The sequence below is a fragment of the Corvus kubaryi genome, unplaced genomic scaffold, assembly GCF_017639235.1.
Source record: "Corvus kubaryi isolate FWS band 111438036 unplaced genomic scaffold, C.kubaryi_AGA036_p1.0 37256, whole genome shotgun sequence".
Taxonomy (NCBI): domain Eukaryota; kingdom Metazoa; phylum Chordata; class Aves; order Passeriformes; family Corvidae; genus Corvus; species Corvus kubaryi.
In genome coordinates this window covers 8,599,692-8,615,586 of record NW_024581076.1, presented here as the reverse complement: position 1 = coordinate 8,615,586, position 15,895 = coordinate 8,599,692, and the positions used below count along the sequence as shown (strand labels likewise).

Genomic DNA, 15,895 nt, shown 5'->3' with positions numbered 1-15,895 from the left:
GCCAGGCTGAGCGGCTGAGTGTGCTGCTGGCAGTTCCCAGCTGGGCTCGGCCTCGGAGGCACCGCCGGGAGCTGAAGGCAGTGAACAGGCTGTTCCTCCGAGCTGTGGGTAGCTCAGAGCCTTTTGTGATCCTCCACCAGCCCTGTAGGACTGAGCATCATCACCTGTTAGAGGTCTGACGGCAGCATGGTAGCCAGGGGGGCAATGGCACGTTTTTGGAGTCTGGAGAGCCTTCAGATGGGTACGTGTGAGTAGAACATGCTTGCTCTTGCTTTTTTCATGGTGTTTTCTGATTGAACTGATAAATGGTGGAAGCCTGACTCTGATGACACTTACTCTGTGTCATCCATGGGAACTTGCAGTACTGGTGAAAAGCTGCTGGGAGGTCTGCATCAGTCCCAGGCTGTCTTTTAAGTTTTTTGCATCCCGTTGGTGCAACCGGGAAAGCACACCCCTCCCTCTGGTATTTCTGTCTGTATACAGTAGAGGAAAAGATGCAGAATGCAAGTGACTGATTTCACTTGATTCTACCTTACAAAGTCAATGTAAGCTTGTTGAGTAACAAACAGCTTTCTGTCCCAAAATGGTAGTTATTTTTTGCCCGGATCCATATGAATTAGGTAATTTTGATGTGCCATTATTACTGGAACAACCCCACAGGCAGTCCAGATAGTACAGTGGAAATGTATAAAGGATCACTGGGATTAATTTTTTGGATGTTGCTTTATAAGATAAAAATTGATTTAATGAAATATTTATTTGCAGATTTTTTTTAATAAAGCATTTTCAGTAAGTTTCACAAGATGTATTTTAAAAGTTTATCAGTGCTCAGATTAATGAGTTTGTAGGGAAAAAAAATCTTGATTTTTTAAATAGGGGTTCTGCATCCTCCGTTCTTAGGCAGATTATACCATTAGTGTGAATGTGTATTTAAAATACTAGGGAGTAGAACAGAATGGTCAAATAGCCATGTTCTGTTGTATCAAGATTATGCCATACTTTTCCATTTTTGATGGAAAGAAAAATCTTGCAAGTTTTTTAGTGAGTCTGCGTGGTGATCTGCTTTGATCTCACTGGCAAATTAATGCTCAGATGAGTGAAGATGCTAGTGATGGTATGCATGCCCTGAGGAGGAGATTGCAGTATTTCTCCCTATAAGGTAAATAGCAGATGGCAGCAGAGTGCCTGGTGGCAGTGGGTGCATGGAGTAAAGCCAGGAGTTCTCCCTTTGTGACTCTTACCCATCTGGAGCCCAGAGCTCAGCAGACAGGCAGTACCCAGGTTTGAAGCAGAGTAGAGAAGAGACAGCATCAGGGTCCTGCTGCTCAGCCTTGCTGCTTGTTGGAGTTGGCAGGTTCAATAATTCTGCTTAAAGGTCCCTTCCCAGGCACTCAGGAATAAGAGCTGCTTTGTTGAGTATGTGGCAGCTTAGCTGGATCACACTAACCTTAAGTAGAGTTCAGTGCTAGCAGCCTATTCTGAATTTTATTTTTAATGCCTTTTTGAGCATTGTATGATCTTCAGACTCTCTAGTTTACAGCTTGGGCTTGCCATAGGAATAAATCTTTAGGAATAAATTAACAAGGACCAGAGAGTGCACTCAGACACGGGGCGACTGGTCATGAATGCTTCTTGATCCCGGGTGGTTCGAACATTACAGGCAAACCCACTTGGACAGGGTCCAGCACTGAGCAGTGTGGGTGTCAGTCAGGCAGTCAGACTTGTTCCTGAGGTCAGCCCCCAGTTCTCTTCCTCTGCTAGTGCAGAGGTGATCGCTGAAGGGATCTGTCACCCAGTGCTGTACCCCAAATGGTTTTACAGCTTTATACAGTAACTGTTTCTCCTGGCTTATGTGGCTGTGTAGCAAGATGAAGCCCATTTTAGTCCTGGCCTCTCTTTCTATACAAAGCTGCCTCTTTGGCCAGAAAATGTACAGTTGTTAAACCAAGACATTTTTGTCATTTGGGACAATTAGAACAGGTTTTTTGTAAGGCCATTCCACCGTGCCCAGTCTGGACTCCCTGTCCCCTTGAGCCTTGCTGCTGCCAGAGCCTCTCCAGTGCATGGGAGAGGTGGCAGCAGCCGGCGCAGAGCTGGGGCTGCACACGGGCTGCCCACCCCTCTTGTGGGTGGTTGGGCACGGAACCACTGGGTCTTTATGTTCCCGCAGGGGATGTGACCGTGTGGGAGCACCCAGCCTGGGGGTGGCAGTGTCCTCACTGACTGCTGGGGGCTGCTGAAGCTTTCTCATCTGCCACCTGGGAAATGGCCTCAGGGCCCTCCCTTCTGATACAGGTCATTTGAGGTTTCCTCTGGTAAAAAATAAGTAAGGCATTGTTGTAGTTCTGGTTTTTTGCATACAAAAGTTTCTCAGTTTTATCAGGTGCTAAATGAGAAAATTCTGAAGAAGAGTAAAACATACTTAATGACACAAAGGTGGTTTTCCTGAGAGCTATGCTGCCCTCCTCTTCTGCTGCTATTGTTTTATTCGTGACAACAAAGGCAATTTCTCAGCAATTCCTCTTGCATTGTTGTTTTTCTTTGAATCATAAAAATGATGAAGCAAACAGCTGTTGCACTTTCGTTTTAGTTGCTGCAGATGGTGTGACTGAATCTTCAGCCTTAGTGGATGACAATGGCAGTGAGGAAGATTACAGCTACGAGGAGCTCTGCCAAGCTGCTCCCAGGTACCTGCAGCCCGGAGGGGAACAGCTAGCAATTAATGAGGTAATGTCCGGGGCTTTGCGTTGCTGGAATGATGGGATAGGGAGGGCAGGGACAGGGATGGGGGATGTGGAGGGATGTTTTCTACAGGTCTGAGATCTCATGGTCATAAAAAATTCAATGGCAGTAGCTAGTTTCTTTGGGAAGCAGTTTTGTTTGTTCAGTGGTAAATACCTTCTTGTGGGTAAACTTGCTTTTGTACGCTCTTTTATTAACATTGTCGTGGTTATTGCAGTTTTTCAGTAGACTGTGATTCCATCTTATAACATCTCCTAGTGTTTCCTCCAGTATAGGAAGGGAGTGGGGGAAAGGGGACTGCTTGAGTGGATTTAATTTTCCCCCTGGGTTTTAAACCATCACAGACTGTAACTGTTACCCTCTGTAACTGCTCTGGAGCAGGATTCTAATTGTTTTCACTAATGAGTATATGCATACATTTCTGAAAATCTTAAATTTTAGTTTTATCCTGTAACAGCAGGAGTAGTAAGGCACTCTAGTGAGCTATTTTGATCTCTGTTGTTTATAAACACTTCCTGGTTTATCTTCTGTCCTTCACAATCTCATTTTCTTCCTATCTTAGCTGATAAGTGACGGCACCGTCGTCTATGCAGAGGCTCTCTGGGACCATGTCACTATGGATGATCAAGAGCTGGGCTTCAAAGCTGGAGATGTCATTAGAGTTCTAGAAGCTTCCAACAAAGACTGGTGGTGGGGAAGAAATGAGGACAAGGAAGCCTGGTTTCCAGCTAGCTTTGTCAGGGTGAGTAACTCTTCTGCTTCCTGCTTTTGCACCATTGCAAGATTCCTAGCAGAGTGCAACAGTTGTCATGGCATTACATTTCATACCTGATCCTCAGCGTGTTTATAGCTGAACATCAGCCATGTAACCCCTAATGAGTTTACAAGGAAAAAAGCAGCAGGGAATCACACCCTAAGATCCCTTAGCTCCTCTGACAACTTCTACTCTGTCTTCTTCCTTTGTTTGGTCCCTTCGTAACCGAAGGAATTTCTCAAGCAGAGATTACAAGAGCAGCAAGCTCAACCAGAAGTCATGAGTGTATACAGAGAGGACACAACAGTTCTCCTAAGGGGTTGGGGAGAGCTGTGCTGCAGGGATTTCTTGGTAAAATAGGGTTTAATTTATTATCAATGACATAGTGTAGAAATCTGGTTCACAGTCTGAACTCCACAATCAGAGCTCACCCAGATTAATGACAGTATAACTCTCAGATGGTATAAAATTGAAGTATGTTTTAGAAAGTAATTTGAGCTATCTTTTGAGAACCTGTAGTGAAGCTTGGGCCACACTGCATGAAGTACTGTGTAGACAAAGTGCAGCAGTGGTTCCTCTCTTTCCCTTTCCTAGATCTCTAGACAACATGGGCGATCAGAAGTTAAAAAATGAGGTGCTGCTATCCACATCATACAGATGAGGTAGAGGGAAACTGTTTAAAAGTGGTTGAGTGTCTACTTTTGTAAGTTTTACCCCTATGCTAACTTGGCCAAACACATCAACTATTAGTAAGGGTCAGAAATAAGCTTAACTCTGAAAAGCATGTGGACAGCACAACATGGTCTCTCTCAAATACTGTGAGTAGAAAGCCATGTATTTAACCAGACAGAAATCTCAACTTTATTTGAATGTGCAGTGAGTACAGTGAGATAAATTCTGTTGTGAAACCCCCTCTATAAGGTGAAAATGGGAACATTTCTGTATCCACTCTTCTCTTAAGTATAAGAAGTTTGTAAGAGTTTTACCACATATTGTAAAACTTTCTGCTTCACTCTAATTGCTCTGTTTGTTCTGGCTGCAGCTGCGAGTTAATCAGGAAGAAGTGCCAGAAAATTGTAGTAATATCCAGGACGAAGAACAAGATTCAGATATTAGCAAGCATCGCCAGAAAATAGCTGAAAACAGGGATCAGATGAGAACCAACGTTATACAGGAAATTATGAAAACAGAACGAGTCTATATCAAGCATCTCAAGGACATCTGTGAGGTACATGCTTTAACCTGAGGACGTTCTGCTGACCTAACAGGAACAAATCATTCCATATAACCTGAGACCCACAGTGGTTTCTCACATCAAAATACTCCCAATTGCACTTCTGAGGCTGTCAGTCAAATCCTTCTTGTTTCCTCTTACGGCTTTCCTCTCTGATGACTGCCATGAGCCATTGCTTCCTTTCTTTTAAAAAAACTTCCATTTTTGACAGCGAAGAAGTGCCTCTCTGACTGCTATTTCCATTATAAATGAGAGAAGGAAGTCCAGTTTATTTAGAGCTTTTTACCACTTTATATAGAAAACTCTGAGTAACTATAATAAAATAATTTACAGTTCAGTGATAAAACCTCTTGGAAGTAACTTGGAAAGAGTATTTGCTGAGTGGTTTTTTTTCCTGTTTTTTTGAGTGAGGAGATTTTTACTGGATGCTTAGAAGCTATGAAGAAATCTAAAGGTGTTTTAAATCTACCTTGCTTGTTTGAACCATAAAATGGGGGTGATTTTCTGCTATTTTTCTCAATATTTGTTAGAGGCTCACACTTGGGCAGGAAGCTTCTTAATACTTTTCACTGAAGTTTGCCTCTTTTGACGTAGGTTGTGATGCATTTGACCTGTATTTGATCTGTCTTTGTGGTTTGCATCTGGAATGGTGCTAAGCAACCTACAAAAATATTCTTTGTACTCTTGGTTTGCTAAGTCTGTCCTTGTATTTGTCATTCTGTCCACCACTTACCATTAGATTATTTCATGCATAGCAAAGTAGACAAGGCAACAGTGGGTTTTGAATTTTATTTTTCCTTTCATTTTTAGGTCAAAAAATTGGTTACTAGTTGGCTTATTTTAAAACATTAAATGTAAATTTTGTCATTTCTATTCATTATTTACTTAAGCTAGAAAGATAGATTGTGTGCATGAAAGGTCAGGGAAGAATTTGTACACTCAGCTATGTTGCTCCCATGGTTAGCTGAGTTCTAGGACATGACTCTCCTATTTTACTGACCTGTTCAGACTTAGACAGATATTAATTAATCAATTTTTTCTAATACGTATATTCTATACCTCTTTTTTAAAATCTGGCAAGCCTCTGAGTTTAGTATAAGAGAGCAAGCACACATTTTCCAAGAAGAGAAGCAATGTGCCATGTGCAACATACAGGGTAGAGATGGTCTGCTGTCCTCGGAGTGAATCTGTAGGGTGGTGCCAAGTAGGACTTAAGGCTGAAAATACACTCGAGTTAAGACTAAGCCAGAAAAGCTACACAGATAGTAATCCAAATTTGCAAGCTCAGCCCTAGAATGAATCACTAAGGCTGATTGTAGCCAGGATCGTGAAGCTGGAGTATAAACCATAAAACATGTTTTACATTCAAGAAGTATCTGCAGTCCACATTACAGGAGCCGCACAGGAATTAGCTTTCCTTGTTGGTACAGTAGGAAGTGCGGTAGCTGGCTTGCAGTGTAGCCACTGCCCAGCTCTCAGAGCAGATGGCTGTGGAGGAGACAGGAATATTCATAACAGGGCCAGCAATAGTCAGTGTTGCTTCCTGGTGAACCTCACCAGAGCAACTGCAAGGCTATTTCAGCTGTCTGCTCCAAGAGCTGTTCAGGGGAGACCTACCTGACAGCAGCCGAATCGAGGAGCCTGGCAGATAGCCCCTGTCATATCAGTTAACCTTTGCACTCCCTGAACCCTGGTGCCATAACTGCTGTGAGACTGTGAGCACAGCAGCTATTCCTGGAGGTTCAATCCCTGCATTGTATTCGTAACAGGGAGATGTGAGTGGGCTTTACACTCGGGAGGTTCCCTGGTTCATTTGGGGTACCTGGAGACAGGAGCTGGACCCCAAGAATCCATGTGTGGACATCTCAGATGCAAATCTGAACTTGTGCTTTGGTGTGTGGCTGGGAAACCACTCCCCTGCCTGTAGAGCACAGGGGTCCTGCCAGCTCAAATGATTTTGTTCAGGGTAGGACCTGTCTCACATCCTCAGACTAAGGAGTGTTTTTTATTTCATTTCAGGGTTACATTCGGCAGTGTCGCAAACATACAGGAATGTTCACTACATCTCAGTTAAGCACCATTTTTGGAAATATTGAAGATATTTACAAGTTCCAAAGAAAGTTTCTGAAGGATCTTGAGAAACAGTACAACAAAGAGGAGCCTCATCTAAGTGAAATAGGGTCATGTTTTCTTCAACACGTAGGTTGAAAAAGTTGCTTTTATTTATGAAATTAACAAAATATCATAGTAAAAAGCCAAGTTACCATATTAGGAGGGGATTTTAGTAACAAGTGCTTCTTAAATACTAAACTTGGCAGCATTTTAGAATGTGAAGTAACTTGCAATTAAATAAATAAATATTTGTTTTAGATTTGCCCTCATCTTTAGCAATCATGTAATTTTGTGAACAGTTTTAAGTTTCCTTGTCAAAACTGTAATGATCACAGATGAGCTGGATTATTTGCAGTGATCTCATATTCAGCATGCAAAAACTTCATAAAGATGTAAAGGATTAGGTAGTGGGGAAATAGGCTGTGAGTTCTTGATAGACACTTGCTAAACCTATAGCAGTCTTCCCAAAGAAAAATACTTCTTAAAGTGGGTTTGATTATCCTGACTCAACAGAGACCTTTATTTCTGTGTTCTGACAAAGAAAGTACATAGTTTTGACAGCTACAGAGTAGATCTCTGCATACTTTCAAGGCGGATCAGCCTAGAAGCAATATAGAAAAGGGATTACTTAATCTAATTCTATATCGTAGATGTTACAAAAATAGCTTTTCTCCTTTATAGACAAATAGTGTAGTAAAGCTGTAACTTCCTTTTTTTTATAGCAAGAAGGCTTTGCTATTTATTCAGAGTATTGTAACAATCATCCTAGTGCCTGCATTGAACTCTCCAAACTAATGAAGCAGGGCAAATACCGCCACTTCTTTGAGGCCTGTCGCTTGCTTCAGCAGATGATTGACATTGCCATCGATGGTTTTCTGCTCACGCCTGTTCAGAAAATCTGCAAATATCCTCTACAGCTTGCAGAATTGCTCAAATACACCACTCAGGAGCACAGGTAAGAGACCTCAAATAACAAATTCTGTAACAGTAGTAGCACCCAATTACTCAAGTTTTCTGGGTGACACAGCATTGAAGTTTTTGAGATCAGGAGCAAAACTGCCGTGGGCCACGATAGAAAGGGCATCTTGGAACCATCACAGACAGTACCAAAACAGTATCTGAAAATGCAGCACGAGGGACTGAGAGGATGCAGACACAGTGAGGAGTAAGTCGAAGAGGGAGAAGGAAAATATGACAGTACTGAAATAGGATGCAGGGAGGTATGTGTAATTCAGAGTGAAAAAAAGGCTGATGTGTCAAAGAAATCAAGGAGAAGGAAATCCAAAGAAGAGGGGAGGACTCATAAAAGTTGTGGATGTAAGAAAAAGTAAAGAGTGCCTTAGAAAGAAACACAACCTGAGCAAGTTCGGAGGTAATTTTTTTTAGAAACTTAGTAGTAGTAAACATTGCCTTAGTTTGCAGTAAAGTCCAGATATTAGATTTTCCGTTTGCATAAATAAAAACCGAAGTTGCAGATTATTAGTCTTCCTGGTATACCCCTGCACTGATTAAATCTTTGACTAAATTAAGATTTTATCTATAAGTGTTTCTCTTTTTACCTTGTATAATTGCAAGAAAACTATTCCGTTGTGAGCCCTGTACTCCAAGTCCAAATGAAGCCTGAGGCAGTGCTTCCTTGGCCAAAGTCAGTACTTTAACCATGAGACAACTCTCCTTGGAGACCACTGGATTTTTGCCAGGAGCAAAATACAAGGTGTGCGAAGTACTGACATTTAGATGTGAAATGCCTCTATAGAGTTCTGTGACTACCTGCGAAGTGCTGCAATAACAATTGCTAACAAGAGTTTCTTTTCACTGCTACTAGTTTTAGAAAGGTTATTCTGTGAGCTATTAAACCTGCAGATAAAGTGACAGCGATGTCTTGCCACCTTCCACTCGTAGTACCTGTTTTCCTCTTGTGTGGCACAGCATCCAGAGATGCCTTCAAGCACAGAGAGGTGCCCACTGTGCAGAGATGCTCGCAAACAAGCAGACCTGCACCCGCACGGAGACTTGGGAAAGCTCCAGCCAGCTGGGGGTTTTTGGTAGCATTTTGTTTTAATGAAAAAAATGAAGATCCAATATCCACAGCCTGCTGTGAAGGCCACAGGTTATGTAGCAAGTGTGGAATAAATACCAACAGAGAAAAAAGGAACTGAGATAAGGAAGGGCAAGTGTAGCAGTATGGATATCATGTGGTCACCCTGTGGGACGTCTCCCTGATGTTAGTAGGATCCTGTTACTGTTAATCTCACTTTTTGTATTCAGTGTGGCAGAGTAGAGTTTCCACAGATATAAATAAAGAGAGGAGAGAATGCACACATTCAGAAGGGAAGCGCATCCATCAGCAGCAGCCAATGAAAATTGGAACTGAGACAGAAGCAGATAAAAAGGACAGCAAGGCCAACTCCTTGGCAAGATTTATTTCTGGTTCATGCTGTTTTCTGCCTCTGGCTCCCTTTTCTGAGAGAGGCATTCTGATAAAAGAGGAAAAGCAGTTGCTCTGCTGGGACTACTAGGGCAAGAAATATGTCTCTTCTCTTCTCTCTTCTGAGAGACTCCATTTGAGGAAGGTGAAGGAGTGATGGATGCTATTCAGAGGAGAAAAAAAAGCCTGCCTGCAACTTGGGGAGATTCATGGGCATGTTGGGAGCTCAGGAAAGAAGGAGGGGAGCAGAGTTTTGGAAGAAGGACAGGGTAATTGGCCTGAGTTGATTGCATTAGTCCCAAAGCAGGAAAAGGAAGGTGGCCATCATGCCTCTCACACATTTGTCCCATGGAAACATGATGCTTCTTCATATTGTCTCCTTTAATTCCTCTCTCTGGTGCCCCTGTTCCTGTGTTCCTCTCTCACCCTGTTGGGGGCTGCTTTCGGTTTTTTTTCCTGTCCACCTAGCATGCCCCATTTGTGTTCATTGACCCAGGCATTGGAAACAAGAAGGAGAAAATACAGTTGTTAAACATGATTAAATAAATGCCCTTCCCAAAAAAATCCCACTAAAATCTTGCTTAAAAACACAGTCCTTTGGTGAAATACAGCTATCACTGAGGTCAGTGGGAGTTCTACCATTGTTTTCAGTAGAGACAGTGTTGCAATTCACTAATCTATCTCTTCTGCCTCCTTCCACCAGTCTAATAATTTGCTCCTGGACAAGCCCGGCAGTACAGCAGCACTGAATTGTACAGGCTCCTGTGTGGGGTTTGGGATAGCGGGAATCAGGTTTTTTTTTTTTAAGTACCTGAGTAGAAGGATAAGTGGATAATATGGGCTAGTACTGCAAGCACTGTGGTTGCATCATGTCCATGGTTTGTGATTGCATCATGTCCATTGTATAAGTGGTCTTTGAAACGTGCTTACATTTCACAGTGATTATAGCAACATAAAAGCTGCATATGAGGCCATGAAGAACGTGGCATGCCTGATCAACGAGCGAAAACGGAGATTAGAAAGCATAGACAAGATTGCACGTTGGCAAGTCTCTATCGTAGACTGGGAGGTGAGTGTCAGCCTGTGCCTTTCCTGGGCAAAGGTACTGTGTACAATACTTCATGTCCCCTGCAGGATATGTCTTTCTGCGTAGGTGGTTGTTTATGGTGTCTGCTTTTCAAGTGGTCATTGCTCAGTTAAAAGTCCAGTTGCTTCATTTGCAATGTTTCTGTTACTGATTAACCTTGTTTATAGTTCAGGAAGAGAAGCATGTATTAACATGGATGCTTGCCTTTGAGATGAGATGAAAAAATGGATCTTTTAAAAATGCTAGACCTCTTGAATCTCATTTGGAATTTTGGTAGTTGTGTCAGAACGGGAACCTGTTTCACTGACTTAAATGTTTCCCTCTGTTTATCCAGAAATAAAGTAGAGCAGAACCACATTGATGGAATTTACCTCTATGACATTATTTACATTGTGTGACATTTTCAAATCTAGTAATAAAAATACAAGAAAAGTGAGTAAACCTAAGACTTGATTATATAGTGAGACTGGTTAGACACACAGTAAGATCTTAAAATGTTATTTACTTACTACATATCTCTATATCTCTGTATCTTTCTTCCTAGGGACCAGACGTGTTAGCCAGAAGCTCAGAACTGATCCACTCAGGAGAACTGACCAAAATATCAAAACAAGGCAAAAGCCAGCAGAGGACTTTCTTCCTTTTTGACCATCAGCTTGTCTTCTGTAAGAAGGACTTGCTGAGAAGGGACATCTTGTATTACAAGGATCGTATTGACATGGATGAGATGGAAATTGTGGACACTGAAGATGGCAGGGATAAAGACTTCAACATTAATGTCAAGAATGCTTTTAAGATAATAAACAGAACAACAGAAGAGATTCATTTGTTCTGTGCAAAAAAACAGGAGGATAAAAAGAGATGGATGGAGGCGTGTGAAAGTGAAAGGAGAAGAGTTCGAGAAGACAAGGAAATGGGTGAGTGGGACAATTTGCTCTCCAAATAGTGGTTAAAACAAACTTACTTGTGCAGCTCTTTAAGTTTTGTACAGATGTGCACTCTGTCTTGTTGAGCTGGTGTCCCTTTCTTACTTGACATCATGTTTAGCTGTGTGAGTGAAGCCTATTCAGGTGTGTTTGCCCTTTCACTGTGGGCCAAAGGTCCAGGGCAGGTAGCATCACCTATATGATTCTGGTGCATTATGAAGCAGAATGAGAGATGAGATATGACAAGAGGCAATTCACAAAGACCAATCAATAATAAAAATCCATCTAAACTCCTAGCACTTCTGTGTGAACAGTTGGTCAAAAATATCTGTTTGTAAAGGACACTTTTTTACAAAGCCAAGCAGCAGTAATTGTAGATTTATACTGTCTGTGTTGTATAGTAGCACCTCCTGTGTCAGGAGGCCTGTGCAGTAGTTGTATGTTGTCATTAATTACAGACCCAGCAATAGCACCACTGGGCAGTGCACAGAGAAATGAAGCCTTGAGTGAGCAGGAAAAAAGATAGTTTTAGACCTGCAGCCTGTGGGACACTCTAAGGACAGTATGTCTTCTGTGTCAATGTATAGCTAGGATTGCTATTTTGGTTTTGCATCGTTTCATGCTTCCTTTAAGATCAGTGACAAAAGCTCCAACAAAATTTCACTGGCAAAACATACGCAAAGAAAGCAGCAACACTAATTTTAAAAAGGAAAACTCTTTCTAGTATTTCTAAAAAGTCATAATAACAATATCAATAACACTCGTGAGGCTAAGGCTTTGGATTGACATTAGGTTAACACTGGAAGTGCAGTGAAGTGGATGGTACAAGTCAGAAATTATTAAAACTTAAACAAGATGCCAAATCTTATATTCCATGTTCATGTAAAGCACGTGGTCAGAATAATAGGAAGACAGGAATAACCCTTACATTACAAATGTAAACCTTCTGATCTTAGTGGCTTTCTCTCATTTGATACTGTTGTAAGTATGACAAAAATAAGGCTTCTTCCATATGTATTTTAGATAGTCCATATGCAGAAGAAAATACTTATAGTTTGCCAATTCATTCTCGGTATAAAATCAGTTTGCATTGCACCAAGTGTTGCAATTAATCCCAGTCATCTTGAGTCTAGAGTAGACAATGAAGGAGTCACAGCTAAATTTCCCTCAGACTTTCCAAACCTGACTCTTCTCCAGTGCTGAACATTGCAGTGTGACACTGCAGATGGTGTTGATGGGCACAATGCTGATGGCTTTCACGCCTTGCTCAGTGTGGACCTTGCTCTGTCACCTTGTGCTCATGGGCATGGGAGGTAGCTGCCTTCCCTAATTCACCTAAACAGAACTCTGAAATAGTGGATATTGCAAAAGGGGGAAGGTGATCAGAGGGTAATAGAGCAGTGCTGAGGATCTGATTGTAATTGTCCACACAATGCCCCTTACAACAAAGTTACCAAACGACTCTGCTCCAGTATACAATGAGAACCATAATACAGTGACATGGAAGGAAGTTACTGAGTAAAACACAGCTCCTGCACTTTCGTGAGCAGGACTGAGCTAAAGAAAATAAAAAGGGAACAAGTGAACACTTCTCTTTCCATCCTTTCTAAGGAGAAGCATTCTTGAGCTCTGCACCTCCTCCTGGGTGGTTACTTTATGGAGCACTGGGAGAGTATGTCAAGCAAGTTAAATGCTGTCTGTCAGGAAGCTCCTGAGGCTCTGCCCTGGGCAGCAATAGGTCTGTCTTGGTGTTACCATTCCTCCTAAGTGACACTGCTAACAGAAATCCCAAAGCATAAGGAAATTGCAAAGGTCTAGCAGCTACAGCCCTAAACTATTCTGCTGGGACCTCATGAAAATCATATGATAGTCCAGAGAGTAACCATTCAACAGTGGTGGCACTGGCAGTGAGGTTTGTCATAACAGCAGTAGCCCTTATTTAGGGTCATGAAGTCCCATGGTGCTGAGTGCAAGGATTGCACAGGAGGCTCCGTTGTGCTTGGTGCAGGCAGAGTGCAATATAGTGCAAAAAAAAAAACCCCAGTAAAAAGAGAAACTGTGTGTTTGATAATGGCACATAGGCACATGCAGTATTTTCTGCCCATGTAACATCCAACCTTCTGTAAACTTGCTTTTCAAATGTTGCAACTCACTATTCTGATGTACCTGTTTTGGGACAGGTATGATGAACCAGAAGAAAGATTGAGTTGTAGTAGCTAATGTCCATCTGGTCTTGTGAGTCACAGTGGCTTGGATGCTTCTCCATTAACCAGAAGACTGTTTCTTTTCTAAAATTTCTTCTTTTTTTGGCATAATTGAACATTTTCTTTAGCCAAAACCAATGGAAAAGTGCCAGTATTCTCAACCTCATGTTAAATTTATCTTGTTGATTTTGTAAGCTATCTTGCTGGACTATACATAAAGCCTGTAATCTGACCACTCAGAGAACAAATAATACTCTTTCAATTCAGAACTTCAAATGGCATTTTACTTCTATTTTCAAAGACACTTTGGTGTGAGTCATTGTCTCCCAAACCGTATCTAGCTTTTTTTAGCTTTTATGAATATAAGAGAGAAAAGGCCACAGCCAGAAAATCCTTCTCCAAACCACTAAGAGTAACCCTAAGAAAGTGGTCTGATCTCTCTTGATGAAATTGCTTTCATTTTTAAAAATCTGTTTCCTTGTTTCTATAAAGGAAAAAAAAATCCTGCAGAATAAAAAACTTCTGCTACCCCAAAATTATGGATGTTTTAAGTTAATACACTGATTTGTAATAACTTCTTCATAAGTTCAGGATGAAAAAGTAAAGGGATTTTTAAAAGTATAGAGAAGTGAGGGAAGATGCAAAATGGAACCAAAGCAGACACTTCATTCTGGCTTCGAACCACAACTTCTGTGCTCCTTCTGTGCTTATGAGTGAAATGAATGCAGCCGCATGCACAGCATGAAATGAAACAGCATGTGCACCCTGCTGTCACCTTGTGCTAATGTGACATTTCCATATATCTCAACTGTATTGTGTTCTGGGAGAGGACACTGGAGTGCCTGTACCTGGGCTCCAGAAAACACCGGTCTCTGGTGCCACCTTCTAGTAGATGTCTATCATCTCTGCCCTCACCACAGCTCAGTTATACGCCTACCACATGGTAGTAAATAGCATAGGGTTGCCCACGTGCTTCATGTAAGTTACACAAATATGTGAACAGGTGCATGAGAAACCCAAGTGAGGGATCCAGCCCCAGAATGATGCAGCCAAAACCACATCACAGCCTGCTTCAGTGTCTGGCAGATTTTGTGATACTCTCCTCTGAGTGGAGGGAAAGATACCCAGATTTGTACTACTGCAATAGCAGTGACTCCAATTTGTTACCCAGGTTAGCTCAGAGTGAGTGAAAAACAAAAGGATTTTGCATTTGTGATCCATTACTTAGTGACTTGTAGATTTCAGAAATGTTATTGTACACTTTTTTAAAAAAAAAAATCTTTTCTTATCTGGACTTACCTATCATTATCCCAGTGTAAAACTCCCTTGAAGTTCATATGACAACATAAAATATACTTCTAAAAACTTCAGGTGTATTACTACTAAGATTTACTAAAAATTGTTTAAAATATAGTTTACTTATTTGTTTTAATTTAATGTAACCAAGTATTAGATACAGTAATTTTGTACTAGTGCCCTAATTTACACTTTGATGTAGGTATGGAAATCTCAGAAAACCAGAAGAAACAAGCCATGCAGAATGCCCGTAAGTCAAGGCAAGGAAAAATGAAAGGTGGGTGTTCAGAATTGCATTACCTTCTTACTGTGTTCCAGTGATCTTTTTGTCAGGAGATAGTACAGTCTGGCTGTGACTGAGTTCTTCAGTCTTCTCAAAACATTTTTTGTGGTTTACATGGAGCCAAATTGTTGCCATTAACCTGTATTTTAATATTAAATTCCAATGTCTCTATAAACTGTCTACTAAATCAGCTCCCTGAGCTTCTTCCAAACAGACGAGTCAGTATTCTTTATATTAGAGAAGATGCTCAAGAGGTAAGGCGAGCTGTTCATTTTAGGGTTGTGAGGAACTGCATGCAGAGGTTAAATTAGAAATGAGTGTTACTGATTCCTTCCTTTGCTTTTACGGAAAGAGCTTGTTCTTCTTTACCAGTTCTGTGCCTTCTTTACCATGTCCTAAAGTTCTTTTTGCAAGCCACATTGTTACATTTTTTCCAATAACAGTCATAATGGCTTCTTCTGGCATCCCTGTAGAAGGAAGGATGGACTAGAAGCTTGTTTATCAGGAAGTGGCTTTTTTATTCATTTCCTCTCTCAGAAAATAATCACAACAGAAACAAATCACAACAGATTTTGTCCTTTTCCATCTTAAAGTCAAACTCGGGCAAGTCTTTAGTGTGCTGAGAGAGAAGTGGAACAAGATTTAAGTCTGAGTTTAGGAGCGAAGGAGTTGATGTTTGGTTGTCTTCTGTTCCCTGGGATTAATATTCTTAAAGCATCTTCTCTTTATCAATCACTAGATAACCCATAGAACCTGTCTGGATGTTCAGGGAAGTGGCTAAAGTTTGTGATTAGGTGATTTTGTTCAGAATGCACAAAACTCAAAGTCT

The 15,895-nt window shown here is 41.3% G+C and overlaps 1 protein-coding gene across 7 annotated transcripts in view; it reads left to right on the top strand.

Moving 5' to 3' along the window:
• SPATA13 (spermatogenesis associated 13) overlaps positions 1-15,895 on the top strand; it is a 171,153-nt gene that overhangs the window by 150,854 nt on the left and 4,404 nt on the right. For 6 of the 7 annotated variants that reach the window (XM_042023978.1, XM_042023982.1, XM_042023977.1 and 3 more), the window contains 8 exons: positions 2,591-2,727; positions 3,305-3,484; positions 4,539-4,724; positions 6,750-6,929; positions 7,565-7,797; positions 10,210-10,339; positions 10,902-11,274; positions 14,986-15,060. In XM_042023978.1, the coding sequence (XP_041879912.1) occupies positions 2,591-2,727; positions 3,305-3,484; positions 4,539-4,724; positions 6,750-6,929; positions 7,565-7,797; positions 10,210-10,339; positions 10,902-11,274; positions 14,986-15,060 (1,494 nt within the window). Of the gene's footprint in view, positions 1-14; positions 242-2,590; positions 2,728-3,304; positions 3,485-4,538; positions 4,725-6,749; positions 6,930-7,564; positions 7,798-10,209; positions 10,340-10,901; positions 11,275-14,985; positions 15,061-15,895 lie in introns of those variants that run through there. The other variant, XM_042023984.1, reaches the window with a different exon arrangement.